Raw genomic sequence first — 24,169 nt, forward strand, 5'->3', positions numbered from 1 at the left:
CTGTCATTCAATTTAGACAAATTTCTTCAATGAACATAAAGGGTATAAATACTTACGAAATTGACTGTATAAATTTCGTTAACTTCTTACCTCACAACGTCGTATCAGAAACGTGATAAGTCGATCGGTCCAAACATCAATAAGACGTATCAAAGACCTGAATGTCCCGACGTGTGACCGACCCAGTTATCGCTTATGTAACGAGTGATTGGAAATTAAATTGTAAGGCAAAGGACTAAAAATTAACATCTTTCGATAAACAGATTTTTCGTCTGAAATTATCAGACTGCCCTCTTGAATGTTCGTCAATTACGTTTGACCTACACTGTCGATGCTCCCCTAACGTCCTCCTTAATGACCGTAAAACCCCCTGGCGCGCTACCTCCCACGTTGAGAAACGTGATTTTAATCCAAAAAAATAAACTCGTCCGACCTTATCCGTTGCACTAGACACGAGTATGGGAATGCTAGGAATAGACTCGGAAATCGTTTGACGCGTACATGTACGGAAATAAGCGTGGATAATTTATTAGCTGCGGCTTAAATATTCACATTCGTGGAGTAGTTCAGTAGGAGAACGCTGGATCAACGTCCGAATCTATCCACCCAGTTCGCGTGGCAATCAGGGCATGTCAGCAGGGCTAGTGGCCTCGAAGTGCAACGAACTTGTAAAAGCAAGAATTTCGCGCGTTCCTTACGTGCATACCATTAGTCAGTTTCGCAATACCGCGGTATCGTTCGAACTTGATAATTCCAGCGAATCAGATCGCGTTACGCTGAACACAAGAATTATCGCCAAATTACGACAGAGGGGAACGATTGTAGTGTTTGGTTGCGTTCTCCATTCGCTGACCCGCATGTATGTGCGTTTCGTATAAATCGCGACGTCGCTGGAAAATTATTTTTGCAATTCTGTTAGAAACCTGGTTGCGAAATCGAACGACACCGTGGTCATCTTTAACTTATGCGCAACTGAAACCACTAATCCATTTTTGTTTTTGTTTTGCTCTTGCGTAACCAATTCCGATCAGAAAACGACACGTAGATATTGTCAGATGTAGTCTCAGAAACACCTAGACACTGGGTTATTATTAAACAATGTTGATTCACACTTGACGATATGTTCCAATATGCAGTTGTCACGGTAACTCAGAGTTTCTTCAAATCTGTGTATTTGAGACCAGCGAAACGATGACTTAAACCGCCCCTAACTTTACGTGCTCTACAAAATTATTCAAGTTCATAACGTCCCTTGTACACAGAAGGTCATCGATTCGTCGATCAATGATCCATAAACGACCGCCGTCACGTAGAAGCCACCATCTACCCAACTCTTTGATCAAACACTGTAACACTACCCAAAGTACCCATTGACCTCTCTTTGTGTCCCGTTGTCAATGAACCCTCCATCGAATCCGTCGCGTCCAGAAGGTCGAGGCTGTAATTTCTCTGCTCTGGAAACTGTTCAGGTTGCGTATTCGGTACGTGATGCCGGCGGCGCATCTGACGCTGCGCGAGGAGGATGTGGTACGACTAACCTTGGAGTTCCTCCACAGCCGCGACCTTCACATCTCGCAGCTCTCGTTGGAACGGGAGACAGGTGTAATAAACGGTCAGTACAGCGACGATGTCCTCTTCCTTCGTCAGCTGATCCTCGACGGACAATGGGACGACGTGCTGGAGTTCATCCAGCCGTTGGAGGCGCTGCCCGATTTCGATATGAGAAAGTTCACTTACTCGATTCTACGCCACAAGTACGTGGAGCTGCTCTGCATCAAGTCCGAGGCGAACGTGATCGCAGCTGGGACGAACGGTAGCGTGGACAACGCAGTCGAAGAGGTGGTGAAGGTTCTTAGCGATCTGGAGAAGGTCGCGCCTTCCAAGGAGGAGTACAGCAGCCTGTGTCTACTCCTGACGCTTCCAAGGCTCACGGACCACCTCCAGTACAAGGACTGGAACCCCAGCAACGCCAGGGTTCAGTGCTTCCGGGAGGTGCACCCTTTAGTGGAGAAGTTTCTCCCTGGGGACAGAAAGAGCTCCGATCCCGGTCATCCCGTCACCTCCGCGAAGAACGATCGGCTGATACAGCTGATCATCAAGGGCATCTTGTACGAGTCATGCGTTAATTACTGCCAGGCCAAAGCTACCGGTTCCAAGGAGAGCGAGCAGGTAAGACTTCAACTGTTGAAGCTTTATCAACGTCGGCTAGTTTACCGACTTGGATTCACGAGTATCAATCATATTTACACGGACCATTATCTCGATGTTTCGTTGGTTTGTTGCTGCCTCATCGCGTGCCTTCAGCGTATTTATAATGATCGCGTTTCCGTTTACCCTCCTGTAACTGGTTAATCGATTGAATTGTGCAACTGCTTTCAACGGGTTACGGACGCGTGCCAGGAACGTTCAGGGTGAAATGAAATGAAATATTTTTAAAAAATTTTATTTAACGTATATTCGATAAGGATACAGGGTGTTCGGCAACAGGTGTCTGAAAGTTTAACACGTTGATCGCCACGTCACCCATATAGGGTGACAGTGCTTTTCACTGAAAAACTAAAAAAATTAATTCTGAAATTTAATTGTCATAGAAAATGAATTTCAATGAAATACTTAAATTTTGATGAAGTTACAAAACTAATTACCGCAATAAATGTTTTATTTCGCAGTTTTCAATAGTCTGTAAACAAAATTTAATCACAATAGAAATTTTCAATAGTATTAGCCTGGCAGTGAACGTGTCTGACCGTGAGGGGCTCATACTACTGCTCGTACTACTACTCAAGGCGGTGCCGTAGGTCCCTCACTGTCGACGTCCTTTATCCATACGTACAGCAATCATGTTGTTCATCATTCGAGCCGTTCATTACACAAATCGAATAACTTTATAAACCAAAAAGTTGAGAAATGCAATGAAATAATGCACATTGTTTTTTAAAATTCCCTTTATAATATAAATTCAAATAAATATTCAGAAAAGTTCTTTCCTTCTCAGAAAAGTTGTTATAAATATAAAGAGTTATGACTGTACCAAGTGCTTTGATATGTAAATTTAAGATTTTTCAAAAAGTGGAGTTAGTCGATCGGAGTTTATCTCTTTTCTACACCTAGATTCATTTCATTTCATCTGATTGCACACCCAAAGTACCTTATTTTATTTATCTATTTTATTGCTTCAAACCATGAATGTCTTATACAGCATACAATAGTTGTGATCATTACAATTTATTTACATCAAATTCTTACATTGCAGCTACTGAGAAAGCTATGAATAATTTTTGATCCTTTAATATCCGCTTAACTCAAAAACGAGCTAATGCAATACGAAGGACGATATTCGTTAATGGGAAGCATATGAAACAGAACTCCACCTTGGTAATTGTATTCAAGGCAGTGGCAAATTTCTTCACAGGTGGAGATGAATTTCTCCAGACTGCTGGACGGCTCCGTAGGGTTCAGCGACTCCGACCTGAGCTTGCTCTCCTGGCTTCAGAGCATACCACCCGAAACCTTCGCCGTTCCCTTCGCGCAGCGTACCTTGAACGTGGACGTCGAGCGACTGGAGAGACCGTCCCTGGAGACCTCCTGGACGGAGCACATGTTGATCACTCCCATAAAGCCGAAGACGTTCCCTCACAGCGCGATGCCGTTCACCAGGCCGCGATCCGCGGCCGACATGATGTCGCGTAGCCTAGTGCCAGCCTTGGAAGCCGGCCTAGGACCCAGGAGTCCTGGACCTAAAAATACACCTATACCGTCAGCCGCGCTAATGGCGTTGTCCACGGGCGATATAAATCCCATGTCGAGATCGTCTTTCGCGAGCTTTCATCTGACCGGATTCAAGAACAACAAGCTGATGAACACCAGCGTGGACAGGCTGTTCGAGAACGAGGGCGACGTCTTCCTCAGCTCGAGCTACGCTGAGTTCCAGCAGTTGCCTTCCATCCAAGAGACCATCGCGAACAACAACCAGCCAAAGGCGCCGCCTAGGACCAGGGGGCAGTCAAAGAGCCCAGATGGTGAGCCATGTTCTGTTTTCATGGAATATTAACACATTGTTCACCGGCAATTTTACGTAGAAACGACTTCATGTTACCTGCTATCATTTCGGAATTTTTTGTACTACTGAACTACTGAGTGGTATAAACCTAAATACTGGGAAAAGTATATTCGATTGTTAAAAAGGAATCAAAAACCAACACAAGCAAAGCTTTTGTAATGTATATCGCTGTGGGTTTCATGAGTTAACTCGTAACCGGTCAGCAATGTGTTGAGATATTTCAGAGTAGTTTTTGTTTAGTTTTGATCTGTTTATCGAAATGAAGCAATGACTAACTCGTTCATCGTCTATACTGTTCTTTCATTTATAATATCTTCGAGATCAGAGTAGGTCAAAGACGTAGCTCAGACGTCAAGTACAAATTATTCTCTTTCATAATCGTGTCATTTCCCCTATGTCAGACAGACCCCCTATTGATATTGCAATCCCTTACGCCTTTAACGTTACTCGTCCACCTTTTGACGAAGGTACTAAGGGAGACCCTTCCGCGACCTCTACGCCTGAACGTAGAGTGGCTGGCAGGGAATCCCCGGCACCATCGACGGCCAGGAGTTCTAGAAGGGATTCCTTGGCCGAGAAGCCGACGGGGGTCGCGGCAAAGATTACGGAACCCACGGCTGTACCTGCTCGAACCTCTCTGGGCGGCGAGCCGCTCGAGCAGAGTTACAACGGCGATCTGTTCAAAGAGTACCAGAAGCAGAAGCAGAGGCTGCAGGAGAAGTTCCAGCAGAGGGAAAGGGAATGGGACGACCTGGTCAGACAATTATCGACCCCGTTACCCGCGCAGGTGGTCGATAATAGACTCCAAGGTGACGGGTAAGTGAACGCTGCATTATTCGCGGGGATGGGCAATATTCTGCTCTAATTACAGGATGAAAGTGATACATAGGGTGAGTGAGGTTCTTTGAAGTGTAGTATTTGACAGAGATTGTCTCGTGCGCAGCTACCTTGCGCACGTGTGAAACACTTTGCGCATAGTGTACCTTAGAATTTTGTGTTTCACGAGGATATAAGATAAAGGTCGAAGTTCTAATTTTTATTTAAGAAATAATATAAACAGTTGTTTATCTCCTATTGTATTCATGTATCTCTTATCTAAACGAGAATTTTGCCCATCTTCCATTGCCCGTAGTTTGCTTATCGAGGTGCTTAGCTGTGACAAATGGTCACCGTGTAATTCGAGCGGTTTTGTGCGAGGAATCGTCATCGGTAAATGGTCGAGGAACGGAACAAAAGCGTATTGTTCGGGTCGTTTCGGTGCTCTGCTGTTCACAGGCCGGAGTACCGGCGATTATCAGTGCCAGTGCATTCGTAGGGAAATGGTACGCGATGCTTCGAATTAACTTTGGCTCGCTTCCCAGCGAGGCCACTCGATGCGAGATAATCGTGATTCTAAGCAAATACGATATTGTTTTCCGGCACAAGTCGTCCCGCGGTTGTGCCGCGGAGTCAATCAAATTCGAGTGGTTGGCTACATTCTCTAACAGATGGCAGCAAGGGAATGCCTTTGTCGCGCTTATTATGGCACTAAAGCGCGCGTCGAGAATAACTCGTTCGGTCTAGACAGCAACGTTGGCGCCGATCGAAATAGCTACAACCGGCGGGAAACGCTAAAAAGAAAGTGAAACTATTTTGACGACTTGACAGTGACCCCGACAACTCGTCCCCCGGCAGTGGTCGTTTTAGCACATTCGTTTTTCTCCATTTGTTCAACCCCTAATTGGTACCGTGTATTCGCAAAACGATGTTGGCACCGCGAGGTATTTCAATAGGCAGATATACACTGAGAAATTAGTTTTTATTTTACGCGCGTAATTGTATCAAATTTGAAAACTAAAGTATTCGTTTTGGAGCAGAATATGAACGAAGTAAATAAGCGACGGAGTTCTGGTTTATTCTTTTTGCTTTTGCGGTATTATACAAGATTCTACGGTATAATGTATGAGTATTTATTCAATTCTTCGATAAGATGATTCTATCATTGGAATATGCGAGCCTCGCCAGGTGCATCAAGAAACATCGTATTTGATGGGGATTATATATCCTAATGATTGACACATCGTTTGAATGAAAAATTGGATAAAAATCTTACAATTGATGACATGATCAATTATAAAAATAAACGTACATTGCACGGTGTTAACTGTTATTTTACTTACCGGACGAGCAAAACGTCTTCGCGTTCTCTCAATAGATGGCGTTTACCAACACTTTGCCCACGCGCTCAGAACAATAATTCTACCTGTGACAGGTGAGCTCAGAACGGCAATTGTAGCTGTTACATTTGTAGTAGGACTTGAATTTATTTATCAAAAAAAGGAATTCCTTCTGTGCAAACTTATTATCTTATTCATATCAATTTAATTTTCTTGATAAACGAAAAAGAAAGAATCTTCCCAATGTTCATTTTATAGAATTTAAGAATCACACTTTCCAAGCGTCTTTTGTTCTCCGTATAATTTTATATAATGGAAGAGAACAAAATCTCAGGAAATACGTATTTCGTAGTTTGATCTGTAGTTTAAATACACAAATTGTCGTGAAAATTGACTACCATTTTCCAATAAAAATGTATTAATGGTAATATTTACATAATTTATAAAAATGAATTTTTCTGAAAACTATTATATACCGGATACTTTGTTCTTTTACGGACAACTAGTACCAGCCACGGATCCTGGATGTTGCCCCTACTAATCTAAATCTAATCTCATTTTACACTAAAATTGTACATTTTACACTTTTCGCTTTACACTTTTTATATCTAAAGATCTTATTATAAGTTCGCAGCCATTAACTCGATATTATTCGCGACGAAGGACCGTTCGTTTCGAATTGAATATTTACAATCCATATAGTAACATTCAGTTTTCGATTAAATATTAATAAGAATCACGGTTCAGAATAAGTATTCATTGAATAGAGTAATCTTGAGAAACTTTCCTATACCGTTATATCTGTTAGCTGGATTAACTAAAAATTAATTTCCGACAATAGATGCATTAATTATTAACAATATTTGTTCAAGCAATGACCGAGAATATGACTTTGCTGTAATAGTACACCACGCGGACAGCGGTAGATGCTTTTTCTAAAAATGTTCAAAATCATTACTAACCAATAAGTAACTAGTTTGTGATTTCAGTCACCAACTAATTACGTTTCTTTTGAGTAACTTCGCGTGCGGACGGCCTAATAGTTTCCGAGATATTGGACCACATAAGTTTTGCCCCGATAGATCGCTAAAATATCACACTGTGCGTCGCTTCACAGAAAAGAATTCCATTTTTGCGCAAACTGCCGCGAGCTTTCGTTTGCTTTCTCCCTCGTCAAATATTAGTCTTCGGGCTTTGTGTGGGCGATTTTCTTGAAAGTAGCCTACCGTGCCCGCGTTCTGTTTTCCCACGACCACGTGCACCGACAGTTTCCCAGTGGACAAATCAGGAGCGGCGGGAAGTCATCCCTCGTGAACGTCGCGCGCATTCCTTTTCGCAAGCGAATAAACGGTCCCGGCTGTATCCTCGTAAACGTCGTGTAACGGGCTAAAATTACCGTCTCCCCGAGATGTCAAGTGCGATGTATCTTTTCTGCAAGGGCATATCGGCTGCATCCGGTGATAATAATGAAACCCGCCTCCGACTCGTCGACGTCGACGTTCTCTTGGTCCGATTCCATTCTACTCCGTTTCGCGTATTTAACCGCTAATCAAAGTCAGTCTCGGGAAGATATTCCTTGATTTAGGAAGATAGGTAACTGATACTTGTGATTTTTATTTAGAGAACTATAATTTTGTTTGTATGTTCATTCGCCTCTGAAGCAGGCTCACAAAAATTTTTGTGTCAAAATAGCGTCGATATTCAAGAATCGATAGCCTCGAATTCCGAGTTTAATTAAATTCGTTTCTATGCGTAATAAAATATCTTTTATTTTTTGTAAAAATATTTAGAATCTCAAGTTACCAGTGTATCAATATTTTTATTTTATTTTTGAAAATTCCTCCAAGGAAGGCAGTCGAAGTATATATTATTCGTTTACCAAAGGACAACCAACTCTACTGGGTACAATCATTCCGATTGTACTAGTCCAGGAGATACATTATGCCGACGCACACCTTCTCACGCGTCAGAAATCGCGGTTCCTTATCTTTTATCTACCGCGTACAGCAATAGTTTACAGGGTTTTGTAACCTAAATAACTTTCAATGACGTCGTTTGTTCGCGGTACATATTGGTGATTCAAAGAAATGAAAGTGGAATTCGAAGGAGGTTTATTGGCATCGACCGTTGACATTGTTCCGTGTCCGGAACCGGATATATCGGAATAGTACGTGCACGATTGTCGCTGGGGGGAAATCGTGACAGTGCGGGCTCGTCATTGGTCGTGTCCCATCGATGATTCTCGTCCCATGGATTCGATATGCATATTTATGGTCCCATTGTTCCATTCACACACGTACGTGCACATTTCTGGTATTGTGTGCGGCGTCTAGACGTATGAATTCTTATAATAATTTAGACAAGTGGTAAGAAAGCCAGCTGAAGGAAGACAAGGCAAAGATTTGCTCGGGTAAATAGCCATTGTCTCGCAAACGTTTGCAGAGTGATTTCGGTAGCTTTTGCTACCACAGTGAGAACAAGTAAGAACTGTTGGTAATTAAACTTTACTCTTTTTTGTCAAATTAATGAAATGTCCTGACAGCAAATTCGTCATGAAAATTGCAAAATGTAAAATTATACGAAAGCTAAACTCATTTATTTAAGTTAAATTCTTTTGATCACCAACGTAAATGTTAGAATTGATTCATTTTGAAAAATTGTTAAGTAGTATTTTGTGCACATCTTTAAATACAAAGTGCGCCTGCCCATTTCAGTTTAGTTTAGAGGACCGGTAACGACTTCGTGCTTTCGTCGTTGCTTCGAACCATAGGTGAGCGACGTTTAGCTCGCTCCGAGAGCCACAATAAAGCGTTTGCAACGTGACGAACCTGCGGTAGCTAACCTTGTCTGTTACACGTGCGTATGCAAACGGAGTCGCGTTACAGAGGCCATCGTGGTCGAGCCATAAACGATGGATCCGTATGATGTTACTGCTGGATGCTGACGTCTGATTGAATTACTGTTAATGTTACCTGAGATTCGTATCTTCATTATCATATTTGTTCAATTCATTGTTCAGTGTTTCCTTCGTGAACGTTCATATTAACTTCATCATACATAATTACTTGTATTTTTTGAAAGATTATTCCATTATCAAAAACGATAACCGAGCAAAAACAGCATCATCCTTTTGTCTCGATAGACATCATTCTCTTTCCACCTGTTTACATAACATTTATTATCCAAACTGGCCATGAAATTCATTGTTCGAAGCTGACACAATGCCCGGCTTATCTGCGTCGTATCGCAATCACGCGATTGCAGAAGAAATTCAATCGCGAGATCCTGTACTCCGGAGTCTTACTTTGCCTCATCGAGGACCCACGTTCAATTGACTCATCCATTAAGAGGATCGATTGACGTATCTGCGCGTAGATTAACTCCGACCGCGCAAAAACAGCGGAACATCATCCCGTAATTAACAAAACGACGTAGAGTACTCGAGTGACTCGCGGAAAATCGATTCTGGTACCCGTGAGACATGAAAATCCCGAGATCAGAAAGAGCAAACTAACGGATACGTTGGAAAATATTTTTAGTTCGAGTACTCGACGAAATTGACTAAAAATAAATGAAAGATAAATGCAAAGTAATTAAAAATGAAAGGTAATAGATTTTCAAGAAGAACGAATACAGAGTAGCTGAAGGTTGAATCCAAAAAGATGGAAACGTTTCGTCCCAAATTTAGGTCTCTTCGAGGTTTATTTCAAGCATGTTTTCGCGAATGTTTAGAAAGATACGAATATCTACGATTTACAAGTATCAACAGGACATTCTTCCAATACTGCGCATTCGTAGACGCACTAACGACTCTGGTTAGCGAACGCGTTGACACGTCCCAGGCGAAAGTCGCGGAATTAGTGAGGGCCAAACGCGTTTCGAGTGTCTGGCACTTCGTTAACCGCAAAATATGACGTATTTAGACGGTGTAACGTGCGTTTTGCGGTCGTTGAAATAGGAGGCGGTCGAGGAGTCCTTGATCCTTCATCAGGTTCAATAAACGAGGTCGTTTTCAATGATTCACTTCGTTTAATTCCCTCGGTCCATTTCTCGAAATGGTGATACTTAATAACGAACCAAATCATACTTTCCATTAAAAATCTCTTTGTTATAAATCTTGTTATACGATGCATCCTCGGCTACCGTTTCATTAGAACAATTAACTCTGTCGCAACGATTAATAAATCTTATTTCAACGACCACAATGGAAAGGTCTCGTTGAAGATACTTTCGCTTATGCAAGACTGCAAGAAGCTTCTCGGCTTTTATCTGATCGCGAGCCTTCATCCTCTGAATATTTATGTCTGTTTTCTCGCTTTGGCGAGCAACATTGTTCGTTCGTTACTTTCTCCAGCGGAGATCGACAGGGCAACTCGAAGATTTTCTTGGCTCTCCTAACGCGTTATCCAGACATCTCTCCACCTACTTGCGTTCGCTGTGCGAGTGTCGGCGCGCAATTAGCTCGCGTGGCCAGTCGAGATCGGTCACAAACGTTGCTTTGTTTGAGATTCGCAACGGGTACCTATCTTGAATTACGGCGCTTCGTTAGCGTCGAAGAATAGCAGGTGTTGTAAATGTCTTACGTGGAACGGTGCATCGGGAGTAGGTTACTCTGGTTTGGTTCAAGGTGAATCGATTGCAGGCACCGTTTAAGGAGAGATGAGAATGTCTCCTTTCGCAATAGTTTGTTTTCAATCATATTTGGTTACATTGTGCTCGATTGCGTAAAGTTACGTTTAGCGTGACCTCTTGGAGCCTGTTGTGCATTGTACTGTGGATTTTAAAGTTACTCTTGAATGCAAAATAATTAATTTTTTGCGATATTATGGGCCATGCGTGTTCGAAGATCAAAGAATAATAAATAAAACAATCGTAGCTAGGAGTAATGGAGACATTTGGAATTTCAGTGACTCGTGTCACGTTGCAATTTACGAATTATTCCTCTCGTTAGAACGCATATATTGCAAATTTCATGCTAAACTGTGACCATCAGTATTAGCTTGTACCGTTACAAAGAATGTTTCGTGGAAGGATATTCTACATAGCCGTACTACGTTCGAATAATAGAGCCTTTTATGTAATAATAGAGTGTTCCGATCGTAGAGCATTCAGGTAACGGAGGTTCGAATAATCAAGATTCTACAATAATAAATGTCTTCACATGTGTACCCATCATGGTTCAGAAAAAGTTTATTTATGGATATTCAGTGTGAATTCACAAATTTCACATTCCAGTTTTAATAAATAGAACATTCCAAGTTTTTAAAATGCCACGATTTCAAAGTTTAATCAATAGAAAAGTTTATCAACGAATGCCTCTGTTTCTTTGAATTGCCAGACTGTTACGTGTCGGTGAAACTTTCAGTTTTTGCTACACATTTTCTCCACCTGTAACTAATAAATGTGAACAGTCATTAGAAACATCATTAATCAAGTGTGTGTACACTTTTACTGGCGAAATTGGTGTGCGTATAAATTTACTACCAGTACGTGCTCTGACTACCAAGTTCATTAACACGATAACATTTCCAGACGTACAGATAATTGCAGAAGTGTTTGTTACTTTTCTACGTGGACTCGAAAAACATTCGGGAAAAATTCAACGGAGACGAATGTAGCTAATCGAAGGAAAAAGAAATTAAATTTGCAGGCATTATTACTGCGAAATAAATAGTTTTTCTGCAATGAAAAATTCCATCACCAGAAATTTAAGAGGAGAATAAATTAACCACTTTCTATTCGGAACAATGTTTTAATATAAAGGACTCGAGTTTGGAGAGGATGTCTTTAATTAAGCGCGTCGAGGACGTTCGGGGATTAGAGTCGATGAATTTTACGATGATCAAGGCAGCCATTTTTATGGAAATCGTATGCAAACAACGGTTCTCCGACGCGCAATCTTGGCGGGAGCGTGATGCAGGAAAGCAGAACGAGGAATTCGTTTGCGAACGCTGACGGTGACGTTCGAAAATTTATAGGAATTCGCACGTTGGTGTAAGGACGGAAAGTGTGGCAGTGCGTTCAACCTGTTGTGAAATTCACTGTGACTCGTGCGCGGGATAGTTTACCGTGAGCGGATACTAGAAACGCGTGTCGTTCTAAACGTTAGAAGTAACTGTGCTACGTCGGCTGCCTCGCTAAGTCGTAGGACACATCTGCCAGATGCTTCTCGCGGAAATTCTCGAGGAATGGATCGTTCGCCTTGTCCTTTGTCACTTTCTCGTTTTAAACAAACGTTTAATCGCTGAATCTCGTTTTAACGTTAACAAATACTTCTACTTGACGCCCTTTGCGATCAGAATTTTCTTTCAATTTCGTTTCCAATAACTCAATATTGATTTATTGGTCTTATTTGAAGTGGATCAAGTGTACCAATTATCACCATTTTTTGTTGCTACTGTTTGGCTCACTTGAATTGATCTGTAACGACGATTCATGTCTTCCTTCGAGTGTAAGAGCTTCGGTATGGTCTTCTCTATCGTTACTGTCTACGCATGATAAATTAAATATTCACCGGGGTTTGTCACTTTCTATTATGATACTGTATTATTTGTTTTAAACAGAAGACCATATGTGATAACGTTGTCTCTCTTAAGCTACCAAAACTTTCACGAAAGCTTTCTCAACTGATCTACCAATTGGAGTACCTTTTCCTGTCACCGCTTCTTAACACGTTGGTCGCCACGTCACCCAGAAATGAGTGACAGGACTTTTCGTTAAGGAACTAAACAGATAATTCTAAAAGTGAGGCGATAATGGAGAGGTTAAACAATGAAATACAACGACAAGTGTGAAATTATGTAATCTTCAACAGTCTCGAGACAAAATTTTAATTTCGTGCAAATTTTTACGAATTGTAGTCTGGCAGTCAACGTGTTAAAACATTTTTTAAGAAGACGTGGGATATTAAAATTCAAGAAAACTAATTCAGTATCATTCCGTCTACATTTTCTCTGAACATCTATTTCGGTAGATAGCCTCTTCGTTAAAACATAAGAAGAAGGAAACTCTGGATGAATCTTCACGGATTCCGTGGACACGTCTCGGGCTTGGCGGGAGGGCACAGCTGATCGCTGGGCCTCGTGTCGTAGGGAGCCGTGGCAAACGAAGCCAGGCTGCTATAGGCCGCGATACGGTTTGTTATTGCGAGCGGAGTGAGTGATTCGACGGGGCAGCCGAGTCTAATGCCGCTGGCGGGCGAAATCGTGGTCGCCGCTTGGGCTCCCTCGATACTCCACGTCGGGCTTCCTCGGTAGCAGCATCGTTCCCTGCAACCGCGACACCAGCGTCCGAGCAGCGATCCCAAGATTCCGTTCGGTCTCGAATCGTGCGCCCCTAAATACGACGCGAGCAGTTCGGATTCCGCGACTTCCAAAGCGGTCAAATCGTCACGTGACCGCGAACCGATCGTTTCGTACTCCGTTTTCGTTCAGTGTTTCCTCGTCCTCCCAACCGAGACGTCTGGCTCCTGTCGCATTTGGATTTTCATCGTTGTGCTCCTATCGCATCTTGGATTTTGCTTTTTGTGCTCCCATCGTGTCTCGTGGACCGATCGTTTTGTTCGGGTTGTTTGATGTTCGACGATGAAACTGAGATTGTGAAAACTTTTGGGTGGACGATCCGAGGTTGAACCATGATTTATCACAAGCCAACCGTACCGCGGTTTCGCATCGCGGAGCGTGTCAGCGTGGCCCCAAACAATCGGCCGATTTATACCAAACAGAGCAGCCACAGTAGCACGTGCAGCTTGAAGAGCGCTGGGTCTACGCCGCCTTGCGTCAATCGGTACACGAGATATTAGTTTTTCACGTTTGTAGATCGCGGATCGGTATAATAACGAGGGCAGGGTAAGAGAATGATCAAGAATCGGTAGATATTGTTTAACATGGGAGGGCAGATTCAGTCGAAACGATTTATTTATTTGATTCCTACGTTTCGAACATTAGCGCTGGCCTTCTTCAGGACCAATGCATTGTTAAATAGAGTAAAAATATATAAATTTCGTTCAATTTGATATAATTAAGTATACTTTGTAAAGCATAACAATTGAGTGTCATTATTAAAGTAGCTTGAATTATTATAAAAAATTTAATACAAGTTGCAACGAGGTTGATCATAATTCATTTACTGAAACAGACTTGTAACCACTACCCGTCATCGTTATTTCATTTCATCTGCTGCTTCAAAGAGTACATTTCGAAGAATCTTATCTTGAACAAACGAAGATGTACAATAAATCATAGTCACTATTACGTACGTGTGCATTACCTGGTACACTATCTCTAATTCATACTCTATCAGTATCATTAGTCATTCGTTAACCTGGCATCTAATCTTGAACCTGAGAATCCACTCTATCAAATTAATATAAAAAGGAACATTAGTATCATAGAGGAAAAAGAGAGCCAAGATAGAAATTTCGCCTCGTTGTCTTATTACGTTTCTTGATCTTTTGTCGACAGTGTCCAAAACTTCCCTTTTCTCTACTTTATTCAGAATTTTTGCATACGAATAGACAATTCTCTCGGGACACAGTGTCGCCAATTTAGCGTCGTTCATTTAAAACACAACGCTGAATTATGAACAGTTTCCGCTTTCAGTTCCTGTCAGGCAACTGACACGCGTGCTGATTTCAGAGCGATGTCCAGCCGCGAAAATGACTCTAACGATACGTCGTTAGAAGCATTAACGTAAAGTTCCCATTCAAATAAATTTAACCCTGTCCGAGGATTTTAATTGGCCGTCTGGAACAATACCGTGCATCGAGACTAAACATTCATTCTTTTAACCGTAGATTAACTTTTGTTCGACTTCTAAGAATCATTTAAGACCTCCAAAGGTTCATTTCCCAATAAACCTTGAAATTTTGATCAATTGGCTCTGATTCCTTAACAAACAAAAATATGTATACTTAGTGAGCTATGATGAGAACACATTAGTCCAAGAACGGCACAATACAACTGGTTCGCTTAACACTCAAACTACTAATGTTTGCTCTTGACTCCAATTGTGATACAGCGATAGAGAGTAGTATACGATGTCGTGACAATGCGAGATTTTATATAACGGAATACGGAGGCTTGGAAATCGAGCGTTGGTTCTATAGAAACCGTTCGACACTGACTCGGAAAATGTTAGTAAATCGCGCGAGGTTTGTTCGCACGTCTGTCGAACGAAAAAAAGAAATGAAAAAAAAAACGGAACCGGTATTGAATTCCGCAGCGTTGTTCTGTAAACACGTTATATTGCCTTAGCCGTAAACATTTCCAGAGAATTGGCAAGTCTCTTGCGAAATTTTGTTCATTCGCAATTCTAACGCGTCGTCGGAGAAATGAAAAATTTGATGTAACGCTTTCCTTTACGACTTTCTAATATCGAAGGAATATTTGTGAAACGCAGAAAATCGCGAACTCACGAAATTGCTTAGTTCGGAATATTGCCTCAGGTTCACGTAGAAATTTCTTTCGCGAATTTGTGTCGCAACGTTGCGAGTCCAGTGCAAAATTTATGCGATAATCTCCTCTGCAGGTTTCTGGTTCGAGAAAAAGTTAGTCTTTGCTAGCAACCAAATTTGGAGACGCCTCGAGACTACGGGACGTTGTACACTTGTCGATGTAGTATCGTTTAAATCGATAGATAAACTGCTCCGAAAAAATAAATGTGTTTATGCTAAGTAACGTTAAACTGTGAGTACCTGTTATGGATGGAAACAATGATTCGCGTCCATTATGTGCCTATAAAGGATGCGGGGAAATCTTGTTTCCATAAATCACGTCTTGCTTGAATAATGACTAGGTCTCGAGCGACCTTTCTAACCCCATCGCCTCTGCCGGATAATATTCCGATGGAAATCTTGTTCACGACCCTCTAAACGTTTGCCAACGTGAAAATGACGACGAGCTTTGCTGCCACATGGCTGTTTCAAAATCGATGCGAAAATTTAAAGCAAACTCATCAATTTATCCTTGACACAGGTTTTAGAGAACAGTTATCCAATTACGCGGAATCGCCGATGCTTTGAACGGATACGCAGTCGCAATTCAGGAATTTGCGTATTATTCGGTAACTGATAGTTTGCTTTCTATTGTGATTGCAGCATGAAGCAACCTTTGGGAAGTAAAGGACCCTCGCCTGTTCACATGGGCACACCTGTTCGGTCTGGGATCCAGTCACCGAAACCTACTGTCAATGGATCCGATTCAATGGTGTAAGTATCTCGATCACCAATCTAACATTCTCGAACTATAGTTAAACAATCTAAATCTTAATATGAGTTGACTCAGAAATTATAACGAATAGATACTACGCCAAGAAAAGTGTTTAGAATTTCCAGAGCGATCAAGAACCCAATTTTTGTTTAGTAATAGTCCGATAAGGTCCAGGAATTGTGTTTTAGAGAGTTCAGAAAATTCAAAATGTATTTTAAAATCCATCATACCTAAGATAAGGTATACTGATTGGAGCAGAGATTTGAACATTCGATACTGCTCGAATTGAGATACCTGTGTGCCCACGCACCTTTCAAGTCGATATCGCAATCTGCTAAATATTGACGTTTACGAGGAACATCGTGTATTTTATTACGTATAATCTTTCCAGGAGACAGAACTCGACGTTGGGCACTGCCTACGATTCTAGAACGCAAGAGAGTCATTACGATGTCGTCAAGCCGATGAAGGTAAGTCAATAAAATGCGATTATGATTATTGCACTCGATACAACCATCTTAAATAACACATCATTCGTTGTATTCAACGCCGTTTACGTTGCTGTTTTTGTGGATACTGATAGCGGTAGAATCATATAATGATTAACGTGTGAACAACGTTGATACGTCGTTTCGTGAAACTTAATCATAGGTAGATACATGTGCAATCCAAGGAAACCTGCACACCTTAATTATACTCGTTTATTATTGATTTTACGCGTCAAGTACATTGGATTGCTATTCCAATGTCTCAGAGAATATCTCATTTGTCACAATCTTCATTTATTAAGTGGTAAAATATGCTTTCAAGCACGATAATCTCCGCAAGCAGTGACATGCTGAATGTAAAAAGACACCAAACATTCACGTAGATCCATTTTCAATAATTTCATAAAAGCTGCATAACATGAAACTGCAGATAAATTGAGGATACATAATTTCGATTGACTTAAAAACTAATCAGGAAGTGAATCGGCCAATATACGCAACATCTTCCAAGTCACCTTAATATTATATCACTGATAGATCCACGTTTGCGTCCCACATTTGCAAAGTGAAAAATAACCGTGACGTTCCAGCTTCGCTCATTGTTGGATTTACAAATTGAATTCACAAATGCCTACAAGTTGTTCGCGATTATTAAAGACAAACTCGACAATGAATCGCATGAAGTAGCAAATGCATTAAAGAGTTCGCTGGAAATCGTAGAACCGCAGAAAGTGGTTGCAAATAGCGTTTTGATCACCGAATTAATGTGCAACTTTCTACCCACCTTTCCTTATTTCCGTGGAGACTAGTATAAATTCGTGACCCGTTTATGGTTAAACTTGCTATGCATCGATGAAACTGGCTTGTCGACAATTTTCGCGAATCGTTGTAAATATTGCACTCAACGATACCTCCCTTCTTCCCTATTTGGAACTAACCTGTAATTTCAATATACTTTTTCAAAAGTTTAATCGTGGTTTAGTAAAAACCTATAACTTTCCTTTAGTGGACAAGCAACTTTTTCACACGATTTGCGCAAATGTCAGGACAGTTAAAGACACTGTCCCTCGTCGCAAATTAGGTGAAAGTATAAAAAGTCTACAGTGAAATTTGGAAAATTATCCACGAGTTACAGGAAAAACCGTTTCAATGTATACGTGGAGTTTAGTGGCTTTCGGGTTTACCACTGATTTCCTCCTCTGGGTTAAATTTAGAAATCGTTTCAATGTCTTCACTGGTTCCGTTCAGATTTTCTAATATGTGGTTTCTTTTTTTTTTTTAACACGTATCAAATTGAAAATAATTAATTTAAATTCGTCTGAAGAAGCTCGTTGTGCATTGCTTTGGTATACATGACATAGAAAGCTTAATATCACTCAAACTGAATTCAAGTTTTTCCTGATTCTTTGCAAAGCAGACAGCTACCAAATTTTGCAAAATATTGGTACGATCGATAAAGTCAGAAACGAAGGGAAAGCATTCGTCGCCATTTGGCTCGACGTCGTCTGGAATTCCAGCAATTGCCGATTGGTTAATCGTCGAATTGCCAATTAAACGTTCTAATTGACGCGATTAGCAATTGATCGCATAACTCTTCCCTTCTCTGCTCTTGTCTTCGCTCGACTATGTCGAATCCTTTTCCGGAAAGTCCACCGAGTGATGCAACCAGCCGCGAGACACATTAAACGCGCGTAAAGCTTGCTTGGATATTTATCGCGCGACGTAATGTTTCCGTTGCGGAAGATCTGCTCGGATAACGCGTTTGTTCAGCCCGCGTCCAATGATTTTTACGTTCGAACGACGACGAAAAACGCTGGAAAGGAAAACACTGATAAAATTTTAGCGAAGCAATTACCATAACTGACGTCGACGTGTTGTCAAGCAATGAAACTTTGTGCAATCGTTGTAATAATTATTCGACTGTTGAATCTGTTCCCGTCGAAACGTCCGGTTGCGTCACCGTTTGATCAACAAAGAGGCCTTCCTTTCGTGTCGAATACATCAGATATAATTCGCTTTACATCAACTCTCCAAATTCGAAATCGACGTCTGCTAAAGGGATAGGGGTTCGATATTGCTATTACTTACTGAAAAAACTCAAACTTTCTAAAGATCTTTCTTCAGACCATCCAAGATGGGCTACGAAATCAACACCTTGCTCTTGAGCTTGGAAAGTAATCAAAGTGTTTTCGACTTGGAAAAGTTTTTGAATGAAAAATCGAAGGAGTTTTTTAAACAGAGAATCGAACAATTATTGTCTTTACTCTGGCAAAAAATATTAGAAAATGATGGAAATTATTTTGTTGATTAGTATTTAAGATTTCTTTAATAAATAAGCCCACGAAATAATTTCTCGATAAAAAAAATAAACTGAAACTAAAATAAACTAGAATACTTACAATAGAATTTCAGTGCCTGAAAACTCAAATTTTCTGACTGTCCACTCTTCACCTCTTCCTCGATTAGCTCCACGATCTTTATCCCTAGTAATTTGAACTGCATCTTATGCAAAGTTGATCGAATCGAATACTCATCAGCTGGAACATACCTTGTCATTCGCAGAGGCAGTTCCACGAGGCATTAGTCATTCTGGTTGTAGAATCGCCATCCGCGTTGCCAATGCGATCGGATTATGCAACGCAATGATTTCGTGGAACTGCATCGCGATCGACCAGGTGTCCACGGTCCATTCTGACGCGCATGTATGCGACTTCGATCCGATTCCCATGGCCCAGGTACGTGATCGTCGCGATCGCCAACAGCTGCTGGCAGTAGTATCTGTCTTAGGACGTGCTAATGAGTCAATGGGTCACGGCCTGTTTTGTCCCTTTCCAGTTTCGCGAACTAGTTCAATCGATCCGCGCAAGATTTGCTTTTCAGCGCAGAGGTGTTGCGACACGAGCGTATCTGCGTACTACGGCCAGGATAAATCGGGTTTCGTAGGTGTTATATATGCATTGGTGGCACAGGTTTCCGTCAAAGCAGTATCTTTTTCCTCCATTCTCGTGCTCGACGAACGTTACAAAGTATGGCCTATAAATTTTCGGTATTACAGAAAACACGTGCTTTGGATTGTATAGATAGTCAATTATTTTCCAGTTGAAGCTAGAAATATTAAAATAGAAAAATGAATGAAATATTGAACATTTACTTCGTGGAATTTTAATAATATTTCATTGAAAGAGTTGAGAAAAGTCTCAAGGTTTAGGAATAATTGAAAATCTTTTCTTATTCTCATCTTCGTAATCTGCTACCAAGTATTTCTTTTTTGGTATTGCAAATGGAACGTTGCAAACGCGCCGTGGTGGTAAACTCCAGACAAGGTCCGAGCACCTACACACGAAATTCTAACGCTTGGATCACGTTGCGCGATGACGCAGTTGATAGATGCAAATCGATGCATGCTCGCGCATTTGCCTCGCACAATTAGAAGACGCATCATGCCGCAAACGAAAATGGTCGTTCCGCGTGGGCGAGCATGGTTTCGCGAGATTTTTTTGTCACGCTGCGTACTTAGCGATGATTCTGCGACAAATCTCATTTTTCAATATTAATGCCCGTCCTATGATGATGTAACCGAGGAAATTAGCATGCTTATCGAACGTACCACCTCGTTTTTATAGTCATGGGACATCTTATTTGGTTTAGGATGAATTGTTTTTTTGGAAAATTCGCGAGCCTCTGAATAATTTCACGATGTACAGGAGAAATTACGTTTATAACATTTACACTTGTAGGTATTACTCATATATTATTAATCTTTTCTTTTCAGTAGATGATTAAATCATTTTTGTGCTCCATTGTATGTATTAATTTTTTCTCTGTTGCCAGTGAATGTTAAATATTGTTTGGAAGACTTTTCGTGTCATTCAAAAATACGATCAATGAAATTCGATTGTTCTAATTAATTATTGAGAAAGGAACATTTTCCGTGCCGATAATTGCAACAATTGTCACGGTATATACCACTGGAAACTCGACACCTGCGAGCGTGTCGCTTTTCCGAAAGGGTACACCTTTTCCTACTAGAACTAAAAGCGCGATACACCTTCGATCGTCAAGGTGAACTAGAATCGGCATGTGGGTGTCGAAGATACGCCTAGTAACATAATAATGACACGTGCGCATTACACGCTGTGACGTGACGATTATGTTAATGACAATTAACCATAGATTAGACCCGCACAAATTTAATTAAAATATATCTCTATACTTTCAAACTTCTTTCCTACAACAAATTTCTTGTCGTACTCTAATCCTCAAACTGTATTGAAATTCAATTAATGATTTCGTACTGTACAACCATGACTTTTATTTTATATATAATTTGATTACACGATTGGAAGTAAACAAATTGACAGAGCAGTTGACAGGGTTTTTTTAAAATTTATTCATTGCATTGTCTGGGTATTGTAAGTACGCCTCGAGTGCGTATAGAACGCGGAATAGATCGTAGCTCCATCTCGTTGCCCTCGTGAAAGTCAGAGCACACAGTGAATACCAGTACACTGTTACCGCTTTTTGTTGGTGATGCAGGGATTAATTAAAAGCATCGGTATACGAGATCGCAATCGGATTTTACCGACATAGTGCTCCCGTGTCTTGGTGAATGGGAAGCGCATAAAGAACTCTGCCTGCCATACTCTTCTGATTACATAAATCTTTCATATCGCTCCTGCCTCTAAATTTGCATATGCAAACATTATTGTTTACGTCAGAATTTATATTCCCTCAAGCCAAAAACCTCGAACAGTGTAATTATTGCTTTAACAGCATGATTAACTTTAACATAAATATTTAACTCCTATCGATTTTCCATTCGCGTGTTATCCAACGTGTATTCTATTACTTTTTTATTTCATTGGTCGAAGTTCGTTCTGAAAGGATAGTTGTTGAATATATAATTGTCGACCACGTAGTAGAATATTGTGATAAGCGCGTAGCTCTTTGTCTTAAATATTTTCTTGTATCAGTATGACACGATAAACTATGTTTACCGCGGTTCGACCGTGACTCACCGGCCGTTTTTGTTCTCAAATAGTAATGGGCAATAAACATTTATTTCCCCTTTCGTTCGTCCGCTGAAGGCTGGGCCTTCTGTAACAGCAGTACCAAACACGAGGCGCAAAAAAATATACGAACGAGTTGATCCTAGTACCGAGAATATGGTCTGAATTTGTAAAGTAAAATGTGGTATGATACCGAGAATTCGACACTTTCGGTATTTATTATTATGTTACTGCGATACTACAGTATTCTCAAATGATTGCTCCGCTTCGCAACCAAGCATGTTTAAGAAATAACTCCGGAAAACATATCACGAAGACATACAGATTTAATACGCAAAAATTTTAAACAAAATGTAACAGATGCAGATGTTTACTTTATAATACAACAATTTTTATTTATAACATTTTGCTTAGAAACTTTCTCGTCGCAAAATTTTGCTGATATTCTTAAGTACACAGATTATCGACAATGATATTGACAACAATGATTAACAGTATCGAAGGACAGACAACTGGAGACAAACATAGAAGTTTGTATTAATAGAACAAAGAGCGTTGCGTCACAGATAGTCCAAGTATCAGCACCTGTAATCGAGGAAATCAAAAAATGAGAGTGCAAAGATAAGGAAGAGAGTCATTATCGTTAAATAGCCGATCCTAGCTTTTTTCTTTCTTGCATACGAATCTTATATCTATACATGTGAAACTGGTAGATCTAAAGCAAAATGACTCAAAAAGGATTCGATTGAAAGCCAACCTAAAAAACGAAAGTCCTATCGTTGCAAAATTCGACATATGTAGTTTCGCTCCAAAACTAAACTCTGTGTAAAACGGTTTTCATGTAGTCAAGAAAGGAATACAATAAAAATTGAATCCTTTTAAGAGCGCCATAAAATGTGAAATTGCATAGATCGATCTATCGCAGAGTCGTGGGAATATACAAGTGCGACAGTGGAACGCGTCGTGCGCGGGAGATAGGCCATAAACAGCGAGAAGTGGAGCTCACAATGGCAAAGCGAGTTGGCACTCGACCCGATTACGTTCGCTGCCAGGGTCGTGTCGGTGTTCACCCGCAGTTTTGCGCGACAAACCCATAAGGTTTGACCTAATATGGAGACTTCGACTTTGCGAATGCCACAGCTCTGGTGGGGATCCGTATGGAGAGCTCCTTTGAGGCCTTCGGGTCTCTCTCCTCACGGAGTCCCCCAGTACCTCACCGGACGTGTGTTACGCCGCACACGCGTTTCCATGTAACCACGATTACGTTTCCGTTCCGTGAACCGTCCGTACGTCTTTTAACGGGACATGTTCGCCAGCCTTCGGGGCGGTAGTGAATTCCACGCGTCCTGTGCCATCTCACGGTGAGAGATACCTGTTGGATTCAATTATTCATCGAACCAACAGCGAAAACAAAAAGGATTGTTTTGTTGGGATCGACCAACGTGCTTCGAACAGTTCAACGTAAGGAAATTTGTTAGCGTTGCAAGTTGAGGAAATACAGCGTCGTCGCACACATCACTTCCTGGATACATAGAAGAATATTCCTCGAAAATTTCGAGGCAATTCTGAACCGTAAAAATAACTAGAAGACACTCCCACGGGACCACTGTCATGCATACTACTGACATCACGCGTATCACGTGCTGGATGTATTCCTACAGATATTTCTCGTAAATTTTAAATCAAGTGGTTCGAAATACTTGACAGAAAATTTCCATTCGAACTACTTGAATGAGCAGTACTGTTATCGCACGCATTACGTGCTGAGTAGATACAATATCGAAAATTTTGCGTCAACAGCTACAAGATAGTCAGTAATTCTCCTCTATCAAATGTTATCCAACCCCAGTGCACGAGTACCATTGACATCGCTCAGGCAAGAAGCCTGAACTCCGAAACTCCAAGAAGCTAGAGTTTCTCTAAGCGAATTAGGTGTCTCGACATGTCAACTTCCGCCCATCAGCAGGCGGCGATCCGTCGCCTGGAGGCTCTCTTTAGAGACGTGAAGTTGGAGCAACAGCAAGGTAACCCAGAGGTGGTCAAAGTGGAGATCGACTCAAGCTGCTGCGATATTCATGGGAAGCACGCGAAGGAAAATTGCTGGAATCGCAGAGGATCCGCGGGGAACGCGCAGCAAACTAGAAGGGATTTCCTGAGTCGTCGAGACAGTCACCTAGGGACATCCCCTAATCGAAAAGGATCCCTCGGACTGCCCATGTCGCCACCGAGGAAGGAGTTTCATCCTTCG

At 41.2% G+C, this 24,169-nt stretch overlaps 1 protein-coding gene and 1 long non-coding RNA gene across 6 annotated transcripts in view; one reads left to right on the forward strand and one right to left on the reverse strand.

The window, feature by feature from the left end:
• LOC128885020 (WD repeat-containing protein 47) overlaps nt 1–24,169 on the forward strand; it is a 93,196-nt gene that overhangs the window by 26,239 nt on the left and 42,788 nt on the right. For all 3 annotated transcript variants that reach the window (XM_054138759.1, XM_054138757.1, XM_054138758.1), the window contains exons 2-6: nt 1,470–2,169; nt 3,413–4,019; nt 4,528–4,876; nt 16,313–16,423; nt 16,816–16,894. In XM_054138759.1, coding sequence (XP_053994734.1) covers nt 1,489–2,169; nt 3,413–4,019; nt 4,528–4,876; nt 16,313–16,423; nt 16,816–16,894 — 1,827 coding nt within the window. In that variant the 5' untranslated portion in view covers nt 1,470–1,488. The remainder of the gene's footprint in view (nt 1–1,469; nt 2,170–3,412; nt 4,020–4,527; nt 4,877–16,312; nt 16,424–16,815; nt 16,895–24,169) is intronic.
• LOC128885026 (uncharacterized) lies at nt 16,927–20,375 on the reverse strand. Of its 3 annotated transcripts, none has more exons than XR_008459533.1 (4): nt 19,312–20,375; nt 18,768–18,961; nt 17,697–17,850; nt 16,927–17,543 (listed from the first exon to the last, which is right to left on the reverse strand). It is a non-coding gene; the product is annotated as an uncharacterized LOC128885026 (long non-coding RNA). The 3 variants fall into 3 exon arrangements; XR_008459532.1 differs by having other exon boundaries at nt 18,768–18,964; XR_008459531.1 differs by having other exon boundaries at nt 18,768–20,375.

Source organism: Hylaeus volcanicus, chromosome 2 (genome assembly GCF_026283585.1).
Source record: "Hylaeus volcanicus isolate JK05 chromosome 2, UHH_iyHylVolc1.0_haploid, whole genome shotgun sequence".
In the NCBI taxonomy this organism is placed as follows: domain Eukaryota; kingdom Metazoa; phylum Arthropoda; class Insecta; order Hymenoptera; family Colletidae; genus Hylaeus; species Hylaeus volcanicus.